Source organism: Chaetodon auriga, chromosome 4 (assembly GCF_051107435.1).
Source record: "Chaetodon auriga isolate fChaAug3 chromosome 4, fChaAug3.hap1, whole genome shotgun sequence".
NCBI classification, from domain to species: Eukaryota; Metazoa; Chordata; class Actinopteri; order Chaetodontiformes; family Chaetodontidae; genus Chaetodon; species Chaetodon auriga.
The window spans coordinates 10,086,113-10,110,029 of record NC_135077.1 but is presented as its reverse complement, the minus strand read 5'-3'; the positions used below and the strand labels follow the sequence as shown (position 1 = coordinate 10,110,029).

Sequence of the window (23,917 nt, the reverse complement as noted above, 5' to 3'; positions counted from 1 at the left end):
AGCTCCCATGATGACCGTGATGCTTGTGTGTTAGTGAGACGAGAGGAAAAAGAGAAGAGCAACTCTTCCTATGGGTGACTGAGAATGCCAACGCAGGATGTGATCAGACTGTGTCAGCAAGAATTGTCTCTTGGCAATTATATAGCGAGGGATATTGTAGCAGGGTGACAGTGCATAAAGCCCCCATTACAAAGATGAATGCACATTTGAGAGGTCAGTGGTGCAAAACCCAAAAAATGTGATGCGGTCAGATGAGTCATCCTTCATATTCTCAACAAGTGGGCAAAGAGCATGTGTGGCATACACCAAGAGAGCAGCCTGAACACTTACATTGAGGGGACCTGCTTGTTTCTGCTGACGGGGGCATTTTCTGGCACGGTTCGGGTCCACATTGGAACATGGGGAACATTTTTCCTGTCAAAGGCCGTTTGGATTTTTATGACATCCTTCAGGGTCCATTACAAATGATTGAACACATCTATCACACTGACCTCTGCGATGGCTAGAACTGCTTGTCTTTGGTGAGGCGTCAGATGTCAGACGGTAGCGATGATGATGATGCTACTCATAATCAGTCTTCAGGGGAACAGAGTCTTTCCAAGAGCCAGTTTTCAAAAGAACTGCAAGTAGGTCGTTTTTGCAGCTCACAGAACTCGGTCCTGTGAAAGCTGCTTGTTGGGCACCCAAACTCCACCAGCCTTAACTTTACCCAAGCGCATTTGTCCTTGCAACTAACAAATCCACTAAAAGGCTGGCTTTCCCTTTACTTCTCAAAAAAATAATTGCGACATTCTGCACCTACTTTTCTTGACATTCTCCATGAGTGCATTGATGTGATATCCTCTGCTATGTGCTTGTTGTGTTCAGGGACCACTTGTAGGGATGATTGCTGTGTGTGCAACATTACTGGAGTAAAAGTACAACATTTGGCCCCGAGATGTACTTGAGAAGTAGTCTAAATTTGCACAAACTGGAAATAGTCAAACACCTTTTTTTACAGTTACTTTCTGGCATTGTTACCAAAAATTCATGTATTTTTGTTCATCGTCATTAATTGTATCCATATACAAAACGACAGCAGCAGCAATTATTTCACTTGAGTTTATTTGTAACAAATGAAACTTGTGTCGACAGAGAACAGAAATCCATACAGACCTGTTTTTCGGTTTTCACACGCTCCGAGAACCAATGTAAGAAAATAAAAAGCACTTGTTGACCCGGAGCAGAAAACAAAACAAAAAAAAGTTTACATTTACAGACCAATTGGAGGTAACTGATCCAAGTAACACACCATATTTTTCATTTTTATACAATTTATAAACTCCAGTTTTATCCATCTACATGATACATCGGGGGGTAAAGTAGAACACTTTTTCGTGAAACTTCTCTTTTGTGGTACAACAAATCCACAATGTGATGTATTGCACATACTGCTGTGCCATAAACTGTGATTTCAGGTGCATCCTTTTTATTATATCATTCTGTATATCTGATAGATTTTTAGTCACTCTTAATCATTTATTTATTCATGTATTTATGCATTTCAATTACTCTCTGTGTCTTGTGTTATTTACATATACACAACCATGTGAGCATTACAGGGTCCATCTTTACTGAGTTCAAGTAAAACTCCTTTGGGGGGGGAGGGGTGGGGGCTTATCAGAGATAATAGGATACTAGTATTAGTGCATAGTACAAAGAGAGAAAGTGCAAGTCTTCCCATAACAGGTGCGACCAAAGGGGCATCTCAAAAGTGGTACCATGCATACAAAAACGACAACAGGGTTACTGCAAGATGGTGGAAAACTGTCAACGATCCCTTATATGGTCAAGCATTAATGAATATAAAAAGAAAAGATGCTGTAGGTTCTGTGTCGTTGGAGACGTAGCACCTGAACTTCTCTCAGCGTTTGTCGCTAAAGGAAAAAAAAAAAGATTTAAGAACGAGGAACACGGATGACCGGACTGTTTCTAGATGAAGGGCTTCAGGCGGGATGCTATGAGCGTATCCGTCTGGTTTATTTTGCTTTTTGCCCAAACTGACAAAGATAGCCACTGCTGTTCAGCTTTATATAGATTTCTGTATAGCTGAGAAAGTATGACTTGCCTGAGCCAGCTCACAGTCGGTGCTGAAGTCGCCAGTGTGGCCAAAATTTCATGGCAGGCAACTGAAGTCTCAATGAAAGAGTATATACACACAAAGCTTGTGCAAGTGTCCCAGGGAGAAGAGACGGAAAGCTGTCGACATACAAACTTTTTTCTGTCAGACCGTCCTGCTAACAACCTATTTTTGAAACCACATTTCAGATCAGATTTTGTTGTTGTTGTTGTTGTTGATTAAAAGAGATATAACGATGTTGTTGCTGGGTTGAAAAGTGATGACAACTATCCAGCCTACACAGAGCCGTCCATACAAAATTTCACAGCCAAAAAACAGAACCTACAAGATACGTTCACATACCGTAACATAACAAAATCATATACACAGACATTCAGTACACATACGTACAAGCATACATACATAAAATACACAAAAAACCCTTTAAAGTAACTTTATCAAAATAGGCGTGTAATATAAGGCACTAGAAATCTAAAATCAAAATACTTATTAGATGCTGTTTGAAATATGAGTTCGATCATTCGTCGGTTGCCGTGACACACACAAGGATGACATCATCTACTGGAGTTGTGACGTGATAAAAGGTCTTGAAAGGTCAGAGGGTCGCACCTCTGTTTGGACATGTAAAACGGTGGTGAGAACCATACTGAGCGAAACATCCTTGTGTCTGGAAAATGACGCACCATCATCAATATCATCGTCGTCATAATGGCATGTAACTGCAGTTAGTGACTTGACACAAAAATATATAATACATCTACTTATTGCACACTGAATCAGACAGAGAGAAAAGTCAAAGGTGAGCATTCCAGTGAGAAAATTCGTCCTTCCCAGACCCCTCGACCCCCATCCCACCCCGTTTTCTACATCCCTTTCTCGCTCCCTGCTTGAGAAATCTTTGTGAAGCTTATTTGGAGACATAAATAACTGTTTTTCTTTTTTCATATTTTGCTTGCTGTGCATACTCTCTGTAGTGTTTTATCTGGCTTTCTCTCAACCTGCACACAGAACAACTTGGCAAGATTATTCTTTCTGGTAGCAGCAGGGTGAACACCGTACCTCTGTGGGCCCCTTGGGAGTTCAAAAATGGCCGCCCTCTCTGACACCGCAGGCCAGACAGAAACGAGGTTGAGAGTCCAGTGTGCATGCGAATCGTGTGTGTGGGTAGAGCATACAGGAGGGTGACACTCGATGGTGGCGTTTTTCATAGAACTGTGAAGAATTTCCACGCTAGATTTGATTGTACATTTTAAAACAGTACCGCATCACTTTTTTTTTTTAAAAATCGCTACAGCTCATTGGATTACACAGAAAAAGAATAAAATGCAACTTGGCCCTTGAATGGTCAGTGGGGACAAAGTCATAAATCTGTAGAAACAAAAAAGAAAAGAAAAGAAAAACAGAAACGTGCCACAAGAAATACCCAGTTTTTAAAAAACAAGATAGTCACATATCTATATTTTTCTAAAAAACTAAATGAATGTTTTACTTTGTGGTATGCATTTTAAACCTCTCTCAAATTTCCCTTATCTTGAATCATGAAGCATAAGGTTGAACTGGTGGTTTTTATTACTGTATGGTAGAAAGATCTTCTTTTCCATTCACAGGAAACGAGAGTCTGTTTCCGAAACAAAAAACACTTCTTGTTTTGTTTTTTTCTCCTTTTTTTTTTTTTTTTTTTGGGATGTGTGTTCTTTGTCTTTTTAATACTGTGTGCTCTGTGCTTTCCGTCTCCTGTTGGCAATTCTCTGGTGCTCAAGAGTCCCAGTTCTTTCAGTCCACGAGGCTTCCATAAGATGGATGTGTAGACTCCTTCTAGACAGTCCTCAAGATAGAAAAATCAAAAGTTCCTGTGACAGCTAAATACTGTAGCCGGGTCCTGTATTTAGGTTGGTGATGCTACACTGGTGGTGGACGAGGTGAGACTTCCACACCCAAACAATGTAAAGCAATCTGGGTGCTCACAAAAGCACTGAAACGAATAAAAATCAATATCTGATCAAGTATTCTGATTGGAACAGTGGTTGAAGTTGCTTCTTCAGACTGACCAATGGGTGTGTTTGGGAGGGTGGAGGGAAACACCCTTGTCAAGCAGGTTGCTATGGCTCAGTTAGAGGTGCTGTTTCTGGGTACGGGATAAGCCGATGGTCCCCCTTCACTCTGCATGTGGCGGTAAGAATCTTCAACGACACATCGCAGCCTGGCGCATTAATTCAGGCCGCATGTGACCTGGGAAAAGTGCACTAGGTGGGATGTGGCATGAGAGATGGCCACTGGGTTTATGTTGCATAGTGATCGAAGCTTCCCAGGTACTCCAGACTGGCCCGGTAGCAGAACTGGTACTGGTCCTGGAGGGAGGCAGAGGCATATCAAGTCAGTGAGTGTCAGAGAAAGACAGTGTGATCCAGAGAGGAGACAGAATAACAACAGCAGGAATGCTCACCTCTGTCTGAACTGTGGCAGGTCTCTGGGTGCGCAGCATCTTGACAGTCTGGAAAATGTCCACCACGCCCTCGTACCTCATCCTCTCCAGCACGATGCTGAGCGTGATGAACACACCAGTCCTCCCCACTCCAGCACTGTTGGTGGACAGGTGGAAACATATTCAGAGCCAGATATATTTAGAATTGTAGCACCTGTAGTCATGTAAAATACACTAAAGTGCCATGTTCACAACCCTATAGAGAAACTTCCCCTGGTTATGTTACCAGTGGTGGCCTAATTCAGATTTTTTGCTCACAGAGATCAGATTAGTCCCTGTATACATTATTGACGTATAAGCAGGAGACCACATGCTGCTGTTGCCTCATGAATAGGGCACTGACCCTTAGGCTAAGCGTGTCAGTCCAAAATTTCCTATAGCTGTTCAAGTCATTTGAGATCTGTTTCTGCGCTCATTTATTGAGGCTTTTCTTAAACTATGACAATGAATATAATGATCAAAGTGTATAAAAATACAGTTCTTACCTGCAGTGCACAGTAATTGGCCCGTCCTGGCCAAACTGTTCTTTAGTTTTGTGCACCTGGCCAATGAAATCGATGAATCCCTCCCCTGACTTTGGCACTCCTTGCTCTGGCCAATCAGTGAACTGGAACTGACGAACTGTCCGCGATTGGCCATCCTAAAGGAAGAGAGTGTGTTTTGCGTTATTATCTTTGACTGCAGAAATAATGGTCATACAGTAGAAGCGACACACTGATGACTCACCCTGGCATCAGTGACCTTGAACTCTCGGAGGATGTACTGGGGCATGTTGTACTCAGCCATGGGATCTACCACGAAGTACTGGTATCTGGCCGAGCGCTCTGCAGGCCAGTACTGGTGACACTTCTCCTGCAGGAGGACAGCAAAGAGCCTTTACATCAGGTCTGAGGAATCAGTGTGAGAACAATTTCTGTCTACTTTGTCATGAAAATGTCTGCCTGAAGATAAGTCTTGTGCCAGATGAGATATAACTACACCACTATCCTTCTCTACCCTTCTCTTTAACTCTTAACTTTAACCTAAAATAATTAAATTAGTGTGGGTTGCAAATATTTTCTTGGCTAGATTTTCCTTCAGAACCTTTACACTCTTTTATTACAAACCAGTTTCCAAAAAAAAAAGCTGAGACACTGTGCAAAATGTAAACAGAAACAGAATCAAATGTTGGAATTGAGAAATTTCATTGTTTTTGAAAATGATATCCTCATTTAAAATTAGAACGTGACGTCCATGATTTCCCCACTAAAAAGCCCATTTTTTATTTTGACTTCTCAGACCACAGGACAGTTTTCCATCTCAAATGAGCTCAGGACCAGAGAGGGTGGCGGTCTTTCTGGATCGGGTTTATACACAGGGTCCTTTGCGTGAGTGCTGATGATAACAGCCATCCAACATTGGTTTTCGGCCTTGTCCCTTTTGTACAGAAATGTCTTCAGGTTCTCGGAATCTTTTAATGACATCATGAACTGTAGACACTGAAATCCCCAAATTCTTTGCAATCTTACATTGAGAAACATTATTCTTAAGTTGTTGCACAATTTGCCTGCACAGTCTGTCACAGAGTGGTGAACCCCTCCCCATGTTTCCTTCAGAAAGACTCCTCCTCTCTGGGAGGCTCTTTTTATACCCCATCATGTTCTCACCTGTTGCCAGTTAACTTAATTCACTGTGAGATGTTCCACCAGCTGTTTTCTGTTAGCATTTCACAACTTTTCCAGTCTTTTGTTGCCACTGGCCCAACTCTTTGAAATGTGTTGCTGGCATTAAATTCTAAATGAGGACATCATTTTCAAAAAACAGTGAAATTTCTCAGTTTCAACATTTGATATATTGTCTTTGTGCTATTTTCAATCGAATATGGGCTTTCTATTTTTTTCTTTTTGCAAATCTTCACATTCTGTTGGATTAATATGACAACTGCATTAATGTGCATGTGCAGTTTACTGCTGTATTTGATATGTTGTCTTTGTCCTATTTTCAATTAAACATGCGGTTTCAGTGTTTTGCAAATCATCACATTCTGTTTCTATTTCCGTTTTATACAGCTTTCCAACTTTTTTGGAAATGGAGCTGGAAAGTTTAAAGCCGCACTATTAATACAGACACATAATATCAGCTGTCTGCAGCTTGGATCCCTACAATCACCAGACACAGCAGAGCAGGTCCATACTAACATGTACCCTAAATAGCGTGCTTAATTGTATTAGTGTGTGTTTGTATTTCTGTACCCGTCCCATTTCTCTCAGTTTGGTTAGCATGACAACTATGGTGGAGTTGTGTTCCCACAGCATCCTCCAGTAGTCCTCTGTGGTCTCAGCCAGCGGGCCTTGGGTTGCTATGTAGGCCTTCTGCTGCCTACAAACACAAAAACATGAATTAAATACTGTGACCATGTTCCCACTTTATTAATCTAATAGGCTGATATCCTCTATTTAAGTGTACACACAGTAAGTGAATGATCTAAACCTGAAACTAAATGCCAACAAGCAGGGAAATCTGACCTGTATCCATCAATGAAGCTGGCGTTGATGTAGTCAGATCCCTCCACTCCTCTGATTGGCTGCAGACACACACGCGTGGTCTCGTAGGGCATGATGTTCACCAGCCGGTTCTTGAACTTGTTGCATGGCAGGTTGGCACTCACAAACCGGGACGTGTGGGCCTTGGCACTGGCCAGACGCTGAAACAGAAGAGATATGGGCTTCAGAAGCAGAGCTGAGGGGAGCAGACCAAACGCAGCCTCGTGTCAACTGCACGGTACGGCTTAGCTTGTCCTGGCCCGTCTTTTGGTACCAGGTACTTTTCTCAGTTTTGTTCCCCACTGCAGATAATACGATCTCAACATCATCTTCAAGGTGACACAAACACAAAAACAACGGAGGATATCAAAGGGATAAATTTGTTTCAGAAAAGGCTAAATGCAGCAAGACAAAGGTCTCTGGTTGCTCTGTGTAGTGAAGATTCTTTCTGATCGGTGGTTTGCAGTGTTTTCACTCCACCTTCAGCAAAAGAGCACCAGGTACTACGCACAACTTTTGCCAATGAAAGCCGAGTCCAGTTGAGGCGAGTTGAACCGTACCATGTGCAGTGGAAATGAGACAAAACAAAACAGAGGGGCAGGAAGGAAGAAAAATAAAGAGTAGGTTCAGACAATTTCAAGGATCTCATTCAAATGTATTTAGCACAAGCCTCGGTTTTCCTCTGGCATACTGGACAACTGAAATGAGAAAATTAGCTTGACTCGGCAGGCCTGAGGACATTTAGTCAGACATCTTCAATTAAATAAACAGAGGAGGGGTGATGCAGGGGGACGAGGGCAGCCGTCGGGAATGAGGGAGGGAATATAATAAAATGAACGAGAGGAAGAAGAAGAAATTCAAGAGTCGGGGGGCAGGAAACCACAAGGCCCCACACTGTCTCAATGCACATATGTGAACCAGGGTTGATCCTGCACCAACCAAAAAGAAAAAAGAACACACGCATTCATACGGATACGTGCAGACAGGCAGACGTGAGCACACAGCGTACACTCTCTCTCGCACACTCGACCATTGGATGACATGGCATGAAAAGAAAGACAGAACAACAGAGAACAGGCAGAGGGAAACCGCAGACTCGGGGAAAACAATGGGGTCTCATGAACTGAGCCTCGGCTATCGGTGGCTACCGGAGGCGCTGTGGGAGTAAGAGCAAGTACCTTATTTTCTTACAGACAGACCGAGGTGGAAAATCCCACACTAACCACAAGTTCACCAGTTCATTTGGGTACTCAGAACCCGGTTTCCAGAGGCAACAATAGCATAGCTTTGCGTCATTCGGTTTGAATTCGACTCGGTCTTATCAATAAAGTCTGGAACACACAAAAATTGTTGTTGCTTCAATACATGCTGTTATTTGCACCATCTGTTGGGCTTGGATAAACCCATGCCCTGCTGGCAACCTCTGTACACTCAAGCAGTGAACCCTCCGTGAAAGGAAAGAAAAACAGTATGTCTTAATATGGTGTTGGGTTACCAAAAGCTGCCAGAACGGCTTCATTTCTTTCTTTTCTCACACACACTCTTCAACGTTCTGTGATTTCATTTGAAGGATGCGAAGCTGCTCCTCCGTGAGAAACTCCATCCTATCGGTCGTTTTGTTGATGAAGGTGGAAAGTGGCGTTTCTGTCCCATAAGTGTTCGACTGCGATGAAATCTGGTGACTGGAACGACCCTGGCATATGTTTTACATCAATATAAGTCTGAGCAAACAGCTCAGCGAGCGCTTGGTTCATTGTCATTCTGAGGAGACCGCTGCCATTAGGACAGGAATGCCAGAGCATAGGATGAGGGAGATTGCTTCGAGTGGCTTTGTGTTTACTTTGCCCTCTGAGCGTCTGAGCAGACATAAACCATTCCAGGAACAATTTAAGCCACCTGCTTTCAATATATACCTGTATGGCTAAAAGTGATTCTCTTTTCACCCCAGCCAAACCAGACAGGGTCCGCTGAGAACCTGTCTGGCAAGAGGTAAATATCAAAGTAAACAAAAACAGCTAGAATGAAATGAAAATATGACTTCTGAATAACACTGAATCCCGTGAGGGCTCGCTCTTCTTGCTTGGGTACTGATGCCCATGTTCGGTGTTGTCACTCTGAATTCTGATGCGCTCCCTAAATGTTTGAATTCGCCCATATGACCCTTCCCAAAGGTCTTATAATGAACTCCACCTCTTTGGCCCTGTTATTTGGTCTGTGTGTGTATGCCCATCAAACTTCCCAAACTATGGTGCTTTCTAAAGCCCTCAGTAGAACTCTCTTAGCCTGGATTCAAAAGGTGCAATCCCATAATCTCTTTCAAATCCAACCATCCAGCCTGAGTATATGAAACTCTCTGAGGGGGAAGCCGCTAACAGCCCTGGGAAAGATGCGCAGTCACTATCGAGGTCAGGAATACAAGGTTCATACATACTGTATGTCCTTGTGGAGAAGGTTGTTCGCAAGCTGTGTTGAAGAGAAACATCTTCCTGTGGACATCTTCGGCAACTACTCAATAGACCTGGAGGTGTTTCCAAAGTCAAGAATTTATTTTGGGCCAAAATATTTTGGGCCTCAGCGTTGACGTCAACATGGATGAGAAGTGCTCCAAATAAATGTCAAGTTTCAACACAAACCGAATCTGCTGATGTGGACAGTGTGATATGGTGCTATTGTGTAGCTGACTCTGATGTCTGGCCCTCAGTGCAGCGATGGAAAGAGGAAGGTAACTCTCCCTTACAGAGACCACTGAGCGTCTATGTGGTTGAGTGACCTGATGTAATTCATAAAGTAAGAGAAGATAAAATCCTCACTTAGACGGTCCAGGGACAGATTTCACCATCTGGGATCAAAGTGTCATATTCAGATCAGCTTAAACTGATGCCTGATAACCCTCAGTATCCTCTCCCAATTTAGGATATACCTATGTCTGTTCTACAACAATTACTTTAATATTTCCATACTTGTCATTTTTAGTGTTTGTTAGTATGTACAAAAAGGCTCCAACAAGGAAGAGTTTGGGTGGTCTGTATCTCCTCACGTGCCAAAATGCCTTTGGGTGTATGCCTATGATGCATGTATATTGTAGTTATTATGTATTTACCCTGTAGATTGAGGTAGACATATATGCATGAACACATATGTGTGTGTGTGTGTGTTTGTGGCTAAATGCAACCTTGCTCATATGTGTATTTGTGTATGTATATATATGATGTGTATGTATGTATGTATGTATGTATGTATGTATGTATGTATGTATTTATATTCTTTCTTTCTTTATTTATTTATGAGATGTGTCTAGATGTGTGGACCCCTTGTTAAGGTGGTTGGGTTGGGTGGGTCAAAATGTTTTTTTTTTTCTTCTTTCAGTTTAAAAGAAACAAATTAAGTAATATTTTTTTTGGACTGTCAACATTTCCCATAAAAAGCCCAGTGAAGTGTCACATTATTAGCATTAATTGCTTCTCAACCTTGCATTACAACCTTGAAGGACACGCTGATTGGTCCTCACCTTGAACTCCAGCTCCATGCCGGTGACATTCTCTCCTGGTTCGATCTGCGTCAGCCTCTGGATGTAGGAGTACAGGTTCCTTGCGGGGACCTCTGTATTCCCGCAGGTCACAGCCTCCAGCAGTGCATCGTGAATGAAGATGTACTGATCCTCCGTCTGGACCATGTAGTTCCTCTGGGAGCGCATCAACGTGACGTGGCCGTAGATGTCGATGGTCTTCTCGTGTTTGATTCGCTCCGCCATGGCGTCGATCACGATGAAGCAGCCGGTGCGACCCACTCCAGCACTGAGCCAAAAATAAGAGGAGAGCAAAGGGGAACAGACGGTGATGTGATTTCCTGACATAACCCAGTATGAACTGTTGAACAAATAATTTCCCTGAGTGTGTGCTGTGTCCTCAAACCTGGTACAAATCTGGCCCCTGTTGCGTGCAGCAAAAGCTCTAACATACTGTTCCCAAATCTACTAAGTATCACAAAGATGCCAGCCAGCAATATTTCCAACAAAGGACGTAAAAATTGACATCAGCGATGAGTCAGCATCACTGTCTGACTGGCATTAGGAAGATATCTTCTCCTATCGACATACAATCCTGAAATATAATACATTTAGCTGCCCACCCAAACACTTCACATTTTTGCTGTGCTAGTACCTAAATGGTGAAACACCCTGACCAAGCAAGTTTCTGCAACTGAATAAAAACCTCTTCATATGGTTAAATTAATATCAGTGTGTATATTTTAGTCCGCAGCAGTGTGTGTGTGTGTGTCTGCTGCTCAGGTGGAATGAGATTCGGTCCATTGTTTGATACAGAGGCTGGTTGATATGTTAAGGCACATTATGATGGAGTCTTGCCGGGATAATTAAATTTGACTGATAATCCTGTTAGACACTCCATCTGACTGCTGCGGAAGATTAGTAAGAGCTCCCCTCCTGCCAACCTTTTCACCCCCCCTCCCGCCCTCATCTCCCTGCCTCTTTATCTTCTCTCTAAGTACCCTACCGACACTCTCACACCAGCCCCACCACTTTTTCACTCTCGCATTCATACATTTTTTTTAGACTCCATTTTCCCTCCACCTTTCCTTTTCTTTAATTCATCATTTCCATTCACCGTGTCCTGGATTTGACCTCACCTTCTCTCTCATTCTGCACCTATCTCCTCCTCTAACTCCCAGTCCCTCGCCAACTCTCCCTCTCAATCATCTCTCAATCCCCTTTCCTCCCCTTCCCTCTCTTCCTTTCACATCTATACCTTGCTAATTCTTCCTCCCAAGAGCTTCTGCTCCATATTCCCTCTGCTACCTCTATCTCCTTCTCTCCTTTGCTCCCTCATAAGAGCAAAAAGCGGCCTCATTCTAGCTCTGGCGCTCACCACTGTGCCAAGACGGTAATGACGGGTTTCCAGAATCATCCTGCAACCAACACATGAGCCTTGTGCTGCTCAGAAAACAGCTCATTTGCATACAAACTTCTGAACTCAGATCTACCATTATTTAAACAGTAAATAGTTAACACTGAAAGCTACTTCATGGAAACTAGGGTCAACATGGTGGCTGCTGTTGTTAAACCTTAAAGATGATGGAGGTTGTTAAGGGAGGAATGTGGGCGTCTAAGCCAGTGAGGATGGTTTGGGGTTTGCATAATGGCAGGTCAATCTCATTTCAGTTCAGGACCTATGAATGATTTTATACAAGTGCTCTTGGACTCGGGTTGATTTTCACAGACTCCCGGCCTTTTGAAAATTATGCTGCCAAGTGAAACCCAAAATGACAGATAAGTGTTACATGCAAGCACACACACACAGCCAAGGCCCAAATTTGTTTTCTTTCTGGTCAGGGACCACTGGATTGTCTTCCTTGGTGATTTTAGGAATCACTCTGGTGCAGTAAATTATCATAACTAAACAAACGCAGATGAAGCGTTGACAAAAACACACAAACACACCTGCAATGGACGACCATGGGTCCCGCATCTGGAGGGTTGCAGGCCTTTACCCTGCGTAGGAAGGCCAGGAAAGGGGTGGGGTGTTCAGGGACCCCGTGGTCTGGCCAGGCCGTGAACTGGAAGTGACGAACCTCACGCTTCTCATTGGAGCCGCTCTGGACAAGCAGAAATGTACTTGAATTTATATGAAATGTAGGCATAAACGAACCCTGAATCATGGTTAAGCGGTCCGTTGGATAAACCAGAAGAGCCACTCCAACCTTTAGGCACTATTTGATATGAGACTGCTTGCAGACTGTCTTTAGATTTATATTAGAAGTTTTTTTGAGATACGTTTGACGGAGACTGGAATCTTCTGTTTAGACGGGATAGATGAGAAGAGCCTACGCGCCCCTCTTTATTACCTTACATATGCAGCCTATTGGAAGTGTTTTTGTCAAGCAAAACCTATGCAGCCACTGCTGTGTAGAATTTGCTCCCTGGCTGCAGAACTTTAATAAATATATTCATTAACAGAGACTGACCAGACAGTGTTTCTGTTTCTTGTTTTTTTTTTCACCAAAGTAGAGCTTGACCTGAAAGTACTTCCTTATTCCTCAATAAAGCTGCAGTTAATATTTTTCTTCTTGTCAACAAACACGCAGTATGCCATGAAAAGACCAAAACCCACTCTGTGTTAAATATAGCGTATAGTTTCATTAAAAAAGGCTTATTAAGCAGGACGAAATAGTTTATTTTTGGGGGGATTATTTTCAACCATGGATTAATGTACTTTTGGTGGCCCAGTGAGTATTTACAGCAGCAGGATGGTGTATGTGGGACTGACTTGGAATAAACTACAACGTGTGCATTAATGGTAATAAAGGAACATGTCATTTACAACAGCGTGGCTCACTGATGTGTTTTTAATAGTTTTTTTGGACAACAATGGAGGACTGTGGAGAGGAATAAGATGCAGGATATCAGGCTTTGGCTACATAGACAATACTTGCTCGTAGGATGGGCTTCTCATTTTTCTGGCATTTGTTGACAATAAGGAAAGTACAGAATAACACCTGACTTATTCCTTTAAAAAGTGCAACAACAGCCCATGGCTGGCAGGTATAGTGTACTGTATATGTGAACAAACTTGGCTGGTTTAGTGATCTGACAGCTAATCCATTTTAGGTGAGACAATAACTGATCCCAAAGTACTTTTTCAGCTCAACAACTAGTAACTCAGAAAGAAGAAAATGGGCCACTATTTTGTGAAGAATCACTTTAAATCTCATTGGAAGGATCAATAATGTATGAAAAAAGTTGAAAAAAAAGAAAAGAAAAATCTGTTCATGAGGGTGTTTGTTATGTTGGGTCACAAACACAAGCCACTGCATATTCATGTGCTGACAGCGACATGGCCGCAGAACCGAGCGCAAACACACAAACTAGTATGCATAAATATTTCAACAGATCAATACACACACGACCCCATTTCGCTCCGCTGCACATGTCATGTTACCTTGTAAAGAGCGAAGGTCCTGACAGAGTAGGTGGCCAGCTCCACTGTGTCCAGCAGAGTGACCTGGATGAGGCCGTAGGTCTCCGTGCCCCTCGTTGGCCAATACTGATCGCACTTCACCTACAAGGGAAGAGGGAAGGAGCTGTGAGAGCTGCAGAGCGCTTTGTAGATGTCTGCACACATTTTTGTGACAGAAGAGAGAAAGACAGAGCTGACTTTGGTGCGTGTGCACGTGTACAGAGGCAGAAAAAAGGAGGGGAGTGTTGAAGCAGATCAGTGAGAGAGTTTGCAGAGTTCAGACACTAATGTTTGGAAAAAATGTGCATATAGCGACAACCCAGCATGTGAAAGAGGTTTAGTAAGTGTGTGGGGTGAAGAGTGACAGAAAGAGACGGGGAGGGTTAGAGAGAGTTCTGCTTTCTGGGGTGCGATCCTGCATGAGTTGTTTCAAAGATGAGAAAACTGTGTGGCATGAGATTACCATAGGTTGGTGGGCTCTCGCAAAGATCCACCACAGAGCTGGAAAAGCCGAGTGATACCTAAAGTTCAGCCCTCACATATTCGATGCTGTACATTGCCCTACATTCCAACCTCACAAATCCTGACAAAACTACACCCTGCACACCAAGTCCCAGCATCCCCAACCACCAAAACACCTAGAGTTCCCTTGCAGAAGGCGGTCATATTTGTAGTTCTTAGCTCAGCCTCAGAGACCACAGAGGAGAGAGGGGAAAAAAATCCCAGAGGGGGGAGGGGGAGGGGAGGAGGGCCTTGGCAGAATCAGGCCAAACCAAACGTTATGTGCTGATCCCTCCAGTCCTCACATCAAAGACAGAAGGGAGCTCAGCTCAGCTAGCTCTGCATTCCACTGCTCCAGACTGGGGATTATGCGTTTTGGCCCGGGACGTTCAGGCTGTAATTACAGCTTTTCAACTGTTGTTTTCCCACCAGACCTTGAGACACTGTGGGGACAGGAATGGTCGTCCACGTAGGGGGGCCAGACCACTGCCAAAGAGTAAACAGGGTCGCAGTAAATGTCTGGTGTGAAGACTATATTATCCATTTGATATATGGACTAACACATCCCCGCTCTTGTGTGGTTTGATTGGTGCTAAAAGGAAGCATACCGACAGGATTCCCACAGTGGGGCCATCTGTGATCATCTGTGTTGTTAATGCGTGAACACATAATGTCATAATGTTGAGAGGTGTTAAATGAGATTAAATCGTTTTCTCCAAGAAAAAGCCCACCACTCCTTTCAACAGTGGATACGGAGCTAGTGGGCTGAGAATAAACAGCTAAGTATATTTAAATCCAATGCTTTCATTGTTGCATAATGTTCTAACTACTTTATTGAATTTAGAGAATTTAAAGCCAGCCGTTCACAAACTACAGATTGATCATGTTTACAACACCGTAGCAGCCTACGGCTTCAAATTAGGTGCTCTGCAGTCCTTCGCTCTGTAGTGATTCTGCAGAACTACTGAACTCCATCATGTAAAAAATGTTTTTCTTTCATGGCTACATCCTCTACTGCATAGCCACCAGATAGGAAAACAGGAAAACACTTGTGGGTGTGATCATGCAAACTGTGGACACTGATGTGCACTGTTTTTGAACTGCTGTGGTTACAATGAAATCCATGTCAGAACTGTGAGTGCCTTGTGGTGAGCTGAAAACAATTCTGCATTCTCACTCAATGCACGGGCTATTACAAAGAAAAAAAGGGGGAAACAGCAGAAAAAAGGGGAGGCACTGAATAGGGAAAAAAAGGTAAGGAGAAAACCATGTGAGGTGAGGTTGCATTTTTAAAAGGGATTAGCAAAGGAGAGAAAGGGTCTTGCCTTAGAGAAGAAATAAGAGGGCATCTGAGGGTCAAACAGACACAACAGAGACAGTTGGAAAAAGTTGAAAAGGAAACAGAGTTTTAACACAGAAGACACAGGTTAATAGGAAAAGAAGCACAGATGAGAGGAAAGGATCATTTTCTGAACAGGGCTGCGGACATAATTGGTTAGCACTTAATCATGATTCATACCTCAAGCCATTCCTGCTCATTTTATTCTAACATGACATTCTCATTACATTGGATTTTTACTCAAGTGCATATTCTGTTAACAACAGCAAAATGCCTTGAAGCTAAATGATTTTCTAATTCATTACCTTGGCCCTGTTTAGCTGTACTTGTAATTACCCCAGGTCCTGCTCACCATTATACTCCATTATATTCTACTGTATTTTATTCCATCCTCATCTTCATGACACCTTGTTCTATCCGTCATGCCCAATCTAACTTCTCACTTAAACATAGCACTTTGCGCTCGGTCACCACGATGATGTCAGCTGCTTTTTGGTTTATTTTCAAAACTATTTTTGTACTACATGACGTGTCCTGGCTCTTTCTCATGTGTCCTCTCCTTGTCTGCCCTGTTCTGTTGAATCCATCTGAACTCTACCGTCCTTCCACATGCTAAAAAATGGATGCCCTGGCCTGCAGTGGCCTGTCCTGTACCCCCTCACTGGTGTCAAACCGACTCTAACCTACCTGCACATTTCTCCTAAAAATTTAACCTCAAAAAAGATCTTCCACATCCTCTCATGTTCTGTGCCCTAATCTTCCTCATCCAAACACACTCTTCTTCTCTTACCTTGCTGCACTATAGTCTATCCGTCCACATCCTCCTTTAACAAGCCCAGTCCTGCTCTACTCTTAATCTATTTTAGCCTTTTCTGTGCTGTTAGCGGAACATCCAGTTGCACTTTACACTACATGTGACTCCTGTTCTTCTGAGAGCTGCTGAGCTCCACAACATTTCCCCAAAAAACATCTGACAAGCAGACTGGCTTTGGTAGATCAAAGAAATAATGCACTGCCTTGCACGGCATGTGGCTTACCGAAGTCACTTGCTTGCTAATGCACGGTGGCACAGGCGAACGAAATAAAGGTCTGCCACACTTGTTTCATCAAAAAAAATGTCTGTCGGGATGTAGATTGGAGTAGCGTTTGTAAGACTTCTTGTGTTTTTGGTGCTTATTGTAAAACTGTTATTGCTGATGATAAAATCTGTAGGCGTACATTTTTGTTTCACTTTGCAAAAAGAGTTAAAAAGTCAAAACTCCAGCTGTTTTCCTGGGAATACATTAATGGACGAATTCCTATTGCTTCAAAACCATTTACTCCACTATGTCTTGTGTTCTGTGCTACTTTACAGTGACTCTGTAGTCTATCCTATCACACAGACCCCTATGCTTATCTACTACTGTATACACTTCCCCCACTGTGCTATACCAGCATACCATCCACTTTCCTATCCAAACTTTCTCAAAGCAACCTATCCACATCAACATTTTGTTGGTTTAGCGCAGTGCTACCCTGTCCTCGCCTTCCCATACTCCCATCTCATCCCAAGGCTTTGTCTTACCCGTGACTTCTCTTCCAGCTTGGTCATCATGATAATGTTGGCTGTGTGCTGCTCCCAGACCATCCTCCAGAACTCTCCGAAAGTCTCAGGGAGGGATCCCTGAGTGGCGATATAGGCGTTCTGACGGCGGTAGCCATCAATGTAGTTAGCGTTGATGTAGTCACTACCCGGGACACCTGCAAGACAAGGAAAAAGTCAAAGTTATGGAGGGTGAGGGAAGGAAATGGAAAGAGATGTGTGTATGGTGTGGAGGAGAATGAGTGCTGATGGGTTGAGGTGGGAGAGAAAGGGGTGAGTAAACAGGGGAAGAGGTGGGCGAAACAGATGTGACTGATGCTGAAATACTCTGCGCTCATGTTTGGCCACTGCGGCATATGTGTGATGAACGGCACTGGTTCACACAGAAACATTCACTGTCCGTGTAATTTTCTTCGCAGATGAACCTGATTCTTATTCTGATTCCCGGTGAAATAATCTATATGGATTATTTAAAGTCTACTGAAAGCATGAAAGCGGGTTTATGTCCCAGTAATAAAGGGTGCGGATCATCTGAGGTCATGGCAGGGAGATTAATGTTTTCACAGGGCCAAGCGTCCTTTGGTGTTGGATTGTTCAGCCGTCTTGTTTTATAATGCATGCTAAGACGATCATGGGCCTAATCTGAGTATACTCTGGATGTGTCGCTTTGAATGGCAATATGACTGTAAGGCTGTCTCTGTGTAAGACTCAGCTGACACTGCTTGTCCTGGAAAGGATTGTGTGTATGTGTGTGTATGTGTGTGTGTGTGTGTATGTGTGTATGATGTGAGAGACCGGCTGTGTGTGTTTGATTTAGGATCAGTCCTGCTCATCTGGGGCCTAATACCATAATCCCAAAAATCACTGAGTCATAGCTCAAACATGCACACATGCACCGAAACGCCAAAGCACACACACAGACATACACACAGACGTGTACGCATGCATTCAGCCGTGACCCGATTCTGCCGAAGTGGGACACAAAACTCCTTTGGAGTCGTCTGATAGCAGTTTACATCTAAAACAGATAGAAGTCAATGAGCGAACGGTAGAATCCCGGCAGGACGAAACTCCTGCAGCCGATTCCCTTGTTGTAACGTATTTTCTGAACACAACTCAGTCCCATACACTCATGAAACCCCAAGCCACCATTGCACACACACTCTCTCTCTCACACACACACACATTTAAATGACAGAGGAGTGCAGGGTGTTTATACAACTTATTTCAAATGGGATGGGGACAGACGGCAAGAGGAGCTTCGAACATATGTTTATCAACCTCAGTCTTTAAAAGACAGCTTGGCTAAATGCTTTGATGTGCTACAACTTTATTGCAAGGGACTACAGCAGAAGCACGGTGCAGATAAAACAATCACACACACTCACACAACATGCACACAGACACACACTTCCAGTCACTTGGTGGCTACACTGGCTTGGCAGAGAGAGTGCGTTCATGAGCATGTGCGGAGGAGACTGGGAGCAAAAGTGCATATCTGTGCTTGTGCACATCCTGGGCATGTGTTTTAAATCTATAGTAGAGTGAGTGTGTGTGTGTGTGTGCATGGGTGCGTGTGTGAATGTGTGTTTGGACATGCTCAAGAGTATATGTGTTTTCTAAGCTGAAAGAAAGACAGACAGCCAGGGCTCCAGGACAGGCGGGGGCGGAAGGGCTGCTCACACATGCTCTGCCCAGATAAGGCTCATCTGTTTGGGCTTGGCCTCCCACTGCCTCCCTCTCTCTGCATTGGAGCTGCCAGTTTCTCTGCCTCAGGTCTTTCCCAGCTTAGGTGGGTTAGCGCGCTTCAAAACGCACACTGAGAACAGGGCCGAGACTGTTTTTTTTTCTTCTCATTTTAGGCCGTTTAAAAAAGGCGCATCATGAAGATAAATCGGTAAACAGGCTGTTAATTAAGCACGAGCCTAATTTATCTCCATCAACATTAAAATGGTCAAGTGAGAGATCGTATCAGCGGTGTGTTGCAGGTAGGTAGCTCTGTTTGAATCCTGACATCATCATTTTTATGGCTGACGCAGACACAGTACTTTGTATGCGTTGTGTGTATGGGAATGTCAATGAAACACATCTTTGGACTATTAATAATCCTCCCATCCCTCATGGATAGCAGCTCTCACACACACACAAAGTCGTACTCAAACACACATACTGTACACAAAATGCAATCTATCCCCAACCTCAACCATCACAACTACATGCCTAATGTAAACCCTTACCCCAACTTAACCCTGAAGCCAACTCACAAACCTCAAATACCATTTTAAAGAAGAGAGAAAGTGACCCAAATGCCCTCACTTCTTAAAAATGCCCTCACTCTCAAATAAGTCCTCACAAAGATATTATTACAAAAGCCCAGAGACATACACAAACACACTGGCGGCGTGTCTTACCCTCAATGCTGGAGAGTATAACCCTGGAGTGATCATAGGCAATGACGTTAGCGTAGCGGTTCTTTGGTTTGTTGACCTCCAGGTTGGAGTTCTCCCATGTGAACTGCTGACCGGGGTCGACGGACTACAAGAGACAAAAGACAAGGTCAGAACAAAGAGAAAACATCAACAGAAAATACGCCAGACTGGTTATCTGTGCTGAGAATTTCAGGCTGTTCTAGACAGCGTTTGCATTCGTAATTTGTTCAAAAAATCTTTTGGTTTTAATGCTTTGGTTTAAAAGCGTAACTTCAATTATTGGCTTTCAAATTGTCATATCAGCATTTGGCATGTCAGTAACATTATATTCTGGCAAATGGTGACGCATGTACGATTGAGGCCATTCATTTGAGTAAGGAAAAATCTCTTTCTTGCTTGGAATACTCACTAAAATGTTCTTCTTGATCAATCAGAGCTCACTCAACTCACCAAAGAAACTGGGAGGCAGTAATTGCGTGCCCCTTTCCAGTCCTCTAATGATATAATGCATGCGCTTTAAGCATCAGCATTTAAAACTGAGCACTGGCAAGAAGGTTGCCATCGCTTCAAAATTTGGCTTAAAATGCAGTAGATTTCATCGGGAAAGGCAAGGACTGACTGAATCTGATCTTACAAGCATTACCCAGCGTTTCTGCAGAAAAACCACACGATTAGAAACCACATACAAATTGAAAATTAACAAGCTATTATTGAACTTGGATGGGAAATGTCTGCAAATACGATACCCCATTTCAAGAAACAACAGTGATGCGGGGACTTTCCACAAAGAAAAAAAAGACAACAACTAGCTACCAGAGAAAGTTGATAAAAGCACAATAAATTCATCTGGGAGAGAAAGGATGGTTGTGTAAGACCAACACATTAAGTTCCTGGAGGGTAATTACAGTGCAACCTCTGCTGTTAGCTGGGAGAGGCAGACATGAGGTCATTATGGGGCTGTCAATGGAGAGGGACGAAGAGGAGAGAGCCAGAGCAACTTAGCAATTCTGAATATTTTATGACACATAATTATGGTTTGGTTTGGGGAAAAAACGGACAGGAGCGGCACTGGATGAGTGTGTGTGTGCGTGTGTGTGTGTGTGTGTGTTTGAGACTTCTGTCCAACATCATGTGTGTCTGATTATTACACCGCAATCATATCTGGCCTCTCTCCCTCCCTCTCTCCCTCAATCCCTCCTCCATCCATCTCTCTCGTTCCCTCGTTAAGGGTTCAGCACCGAACAAAGCACACAGTCATGCAGAGAGAATGTGAGGCTCAACAGAGTGGTTCCAACTCACACCACAATTACATACGGCTTCTCCCTCACTGTCTCTTCCACCCTCCTTTATCCTCTCTCCCAACGTTTTTCTCCCTAAAACATCCTCACTCTGTTTTTCTACTCTGCTCTGCATAATGTGACCTTGTCTTCCTCTACATACGCATCTCTGTCGCACACAATTTGCCTCTCTCTTGTGGTAGCCAATTAGAGCCTTATGTCTCCTTCTTCACCCAGAGGCCGTCGGTCTAAACTGATTTTTTTTTTGTTTTGCCGGGAAAAGAAAACATTTTTACCCGTTTAATAGCTCTCTGTGGAGCTCATTGTAATGCCGGCACTATTTCTACTGATGCGTTTTTTTTCTTATTTAATGCCACAGTTCAGCACGCCAAGTTCAGGCACATTGTTATCTCCAAGTGGAAGCCCTTTTTTTTTTTTTTTTTTTTCTTGGTTCCACATTAACTGTGTTGCAAGTTGGAAACTAATCAAGAAGTGTCTTTTTTTTCTTTTTTCTTTTTTTTTTTTTTTGCAGAGAACACTTGCTTCCTGTATCTCTTGGTGAGTCTGCTCTCTGTCGCTGCCTCTTTATTTCTATCTCTGTTTCGCCTCTTTCTCCACCAGAGCGTAGAAATGAGGGTTTGATAACCATCTGGCTGTAAGCAAACTCTCTTTGAGCTTGCAATTTCAATTCCCCCGCCCCTTATATTTGTATAGATAACAACAAGACAGCAGAGAGAGGAAAATGTGCTTTATCTCGCATCGTTCTGTGAAGACGAAATCAAAACGCGACTTAACTATAGAGGCGACGCACGGCTCAATCTGCAGCGCTCGCCATTGAAATCAAAACGGAACGGCAAAAGAACTGACGAGTCAACTATAAATGCCCGTGTGACTGCATCAAAAACCAGATGAATTTCCCAAGTTAAAGATTTTCAGGGACAGATAATCAGCATTCCTACCTCGTACTCTTGAGAGAACTTGAGATTGTCGTTTGCCTTGAGGCGCTCAATGTGATCTGCCAGCTCAGAGATGGGGACGGGCGGGTGACTTGCCATGCCTGCCGAGCACAGAAATAGAAAAAGAGGCCATTTCAATACGTGTACCAACAAACTCTTTTGGAGGAAAATGTTAGGAGTAAGGATTCTCAGAGGAGGTGTTGTTTAGTGTTCTGTCCGTAGTCAGTGGAGGAAGCAAATGGAAATGTTGTTTTTTTTTTTTTGTTAAGTGACCATTTTCTCTCCAGGCAGACATAAAAAAGAACAATGTGCGTGTTGTGAAAGTTACTGAGGCACAGTAACACGTCCTCAGAGTATATGCACACTGCTGGTGAAGATAAAAAAAGAATATGACACAGGCGGTTAAAAATTTAGCATGAAATATATATTTTTTTTGAGGGGGGTTTAAAGAAGTATTCCAGAGGCATTTTGATGAAATGTTGTCAATTCAAGCAGCTTCATCCTATATGGGATGGAAGGTTAGTTAGCATGAAGATGAGAAAGACAGAAATAGATGAGAAAATGGATGTGGAGGTAAGGAAAACAACGACAGCAGACAGAAGAGAAGATCTATGGCGGACTACGACCAACTAACTTGACAAACGTCGATAACCGCGGTACACTGATACACGGTAGGCTGAAAAGGGAAACAACACCATGGTTAATCTTATAAATGCAACTAATACATTGTAAACCTCACATTAAACTACGCATGGCGTTTGTGCCTGTGAGCGTGTGCAGGTGCGTCCAGTGTACCTGGAGTCTGGAAGTTGATTCTGCGCAGCTCGACGGGATCGGTGGGATGGTGGGACGACATGGCTTTGCTGCAGGGGAAGCTGCCCTTCCTGCCCTCAGCCTCGGCTCTTTTCCTGGAATGACGGATCGACAGGCAGCTTTTACATGCACCTCAAACTGATGAATTTAACCTTTCGCTACATGAAAAAAATGTGGGATTTGTAAACTTTTGCATAAGCTCAGTTTTTGGAATTTGTGTTTGAATAAATGCACCAGAGTAAGCCTCAAAAAACTGCTCCTTGGACATTTACAAGGATAGCTGTGATTTTCAGGAATATTCTGTTTTGAATTCTACCAGAGCTTTGGCTGACTGCTGGATTAGCGTTGCAGCTTTTTATATGTTAATGACTACCTCATTGTTTAGGATGGAGGTGGCGGTCTGCCTATTTCACAGAATCTGCCAGGGGTTAAAAGTGACATCTCCCATTTTCTTTGCTTTTACACTGACTTTTAGTTAAAATCCTCGACGTGGACAAACTCATGCAGCTGAGCTGTCTTTGTTCCCTATTCTGAATATTCATAATTTGAGTTTCTGCCTCGTATCTTTATCAAATGCACTGGATTAATCGTTCAACTTCTAGTATATTTTACCCATCGCACTGTAGTTTATATGCAATCATCAAAGAAACATCAGGTAAATCCTGACTCTTCTGGGATCTATTATCTAAAGCATTCTTTGCAAAGGCTTTGCAAAGAAAATACCCCTGTAGGACAGGGATATGGTAATAGGTGGTGTTTGTTTACCTGTCAGGTTTGCTGGATCCAAACAGGGAGAAGAGCAGATAAAAGAACAGACAAGGATGAATAACATTAGTGTCCAATCAGCAAACATCAGGGACTATCGTTCTGTCCCTCTCATTAAAACTAATCAGTTTCTTATTACAATGTTAGATATGTTAAACAGC

At 43.1% G+C, this 23,917-nt stretch overlaps 1 protein-coding gene across 12 annotated transcripts in view; it reads right to left on the bottom strand.

Moving 5' to 3' along the window:
• Window positions 1–1,087: 1,087 nt before the first annotated feature.
• Window positions 1,088–23,917, bottom strand: part of ptprdb (protein tyrosine phosphatase receptor type Db) — a 144,855-nt gene continuing 122,025 nt past the window's right edge. For 4 of the 12 annotated variants that reach the window (XM_076727847.1, XM_076727849.1, XM_076727850.1 and 1 more), the window contains 16 exons: window positions 23,757–23,768; window positions 22,974–23,086; window positions 22,813–22,854; window positions 22,182–22,279; window positions 19,928–20,051; window positions 17,499–17,674; window positions 15,921–15,944; window positions 14,077–14,196; window positions 12,579–12,733; window positions 10,632–10,917; window positions 7,106–7,284; window positions 6,833–6,959; window positions 5,328–5,453; window positions 5,087–5,241; window positions 4,563–4,698; window positions 1,088–4,467 (listed from right to left, as the gene is read on the bottom strand). In XM_076727847.1, coding sequence (XP_076583962.1) covers window positions 4,399–4,467; window positions 4,563–4,698; window positions 5,087–5,241; window positions 5,328–5,453; window positions 6,833–6,959; window positions 7,106–7,284; window positions 10,632–10,917; window positions 12,579–12,733; window positions 14,077–14,196; window positions 15,921–15,944; window positions 17,499–17,674; window positions 19,928–20,051; window positions 22,182–22,279; window positions 22,813–22,854; window positions 22,974–23,086; window positions 23,757–23,768 — 1,942 coding nt within the window. In that variant the 3' untranslated portion in view covers window positions 1,088–4,398. The remainder of the gene's footprint in view (window positions 4,468–4,562; window positions 4,699–5,086; window positions 5,242–5,327; window positions 5,454–6,832; window positions 6,960–7,105; window positions 7,285–10,631; window positions 10,918–12,578; window positions 12,734–14,076; window positions 14,197–15,920; window positions 15,945–17,498; window positions 17,675–19,927; window positions 20,052–22,181; window positions 22,280–22,812; window positions 22,855–22,973; window positions 23,087–23,756; window positions 23,769–23,917) is intronic. The other 8 variants (XM_076727853.1, XM_076727855.1, XM_076727856.1 and 5 more) reach the window with 3 other exon arrangements.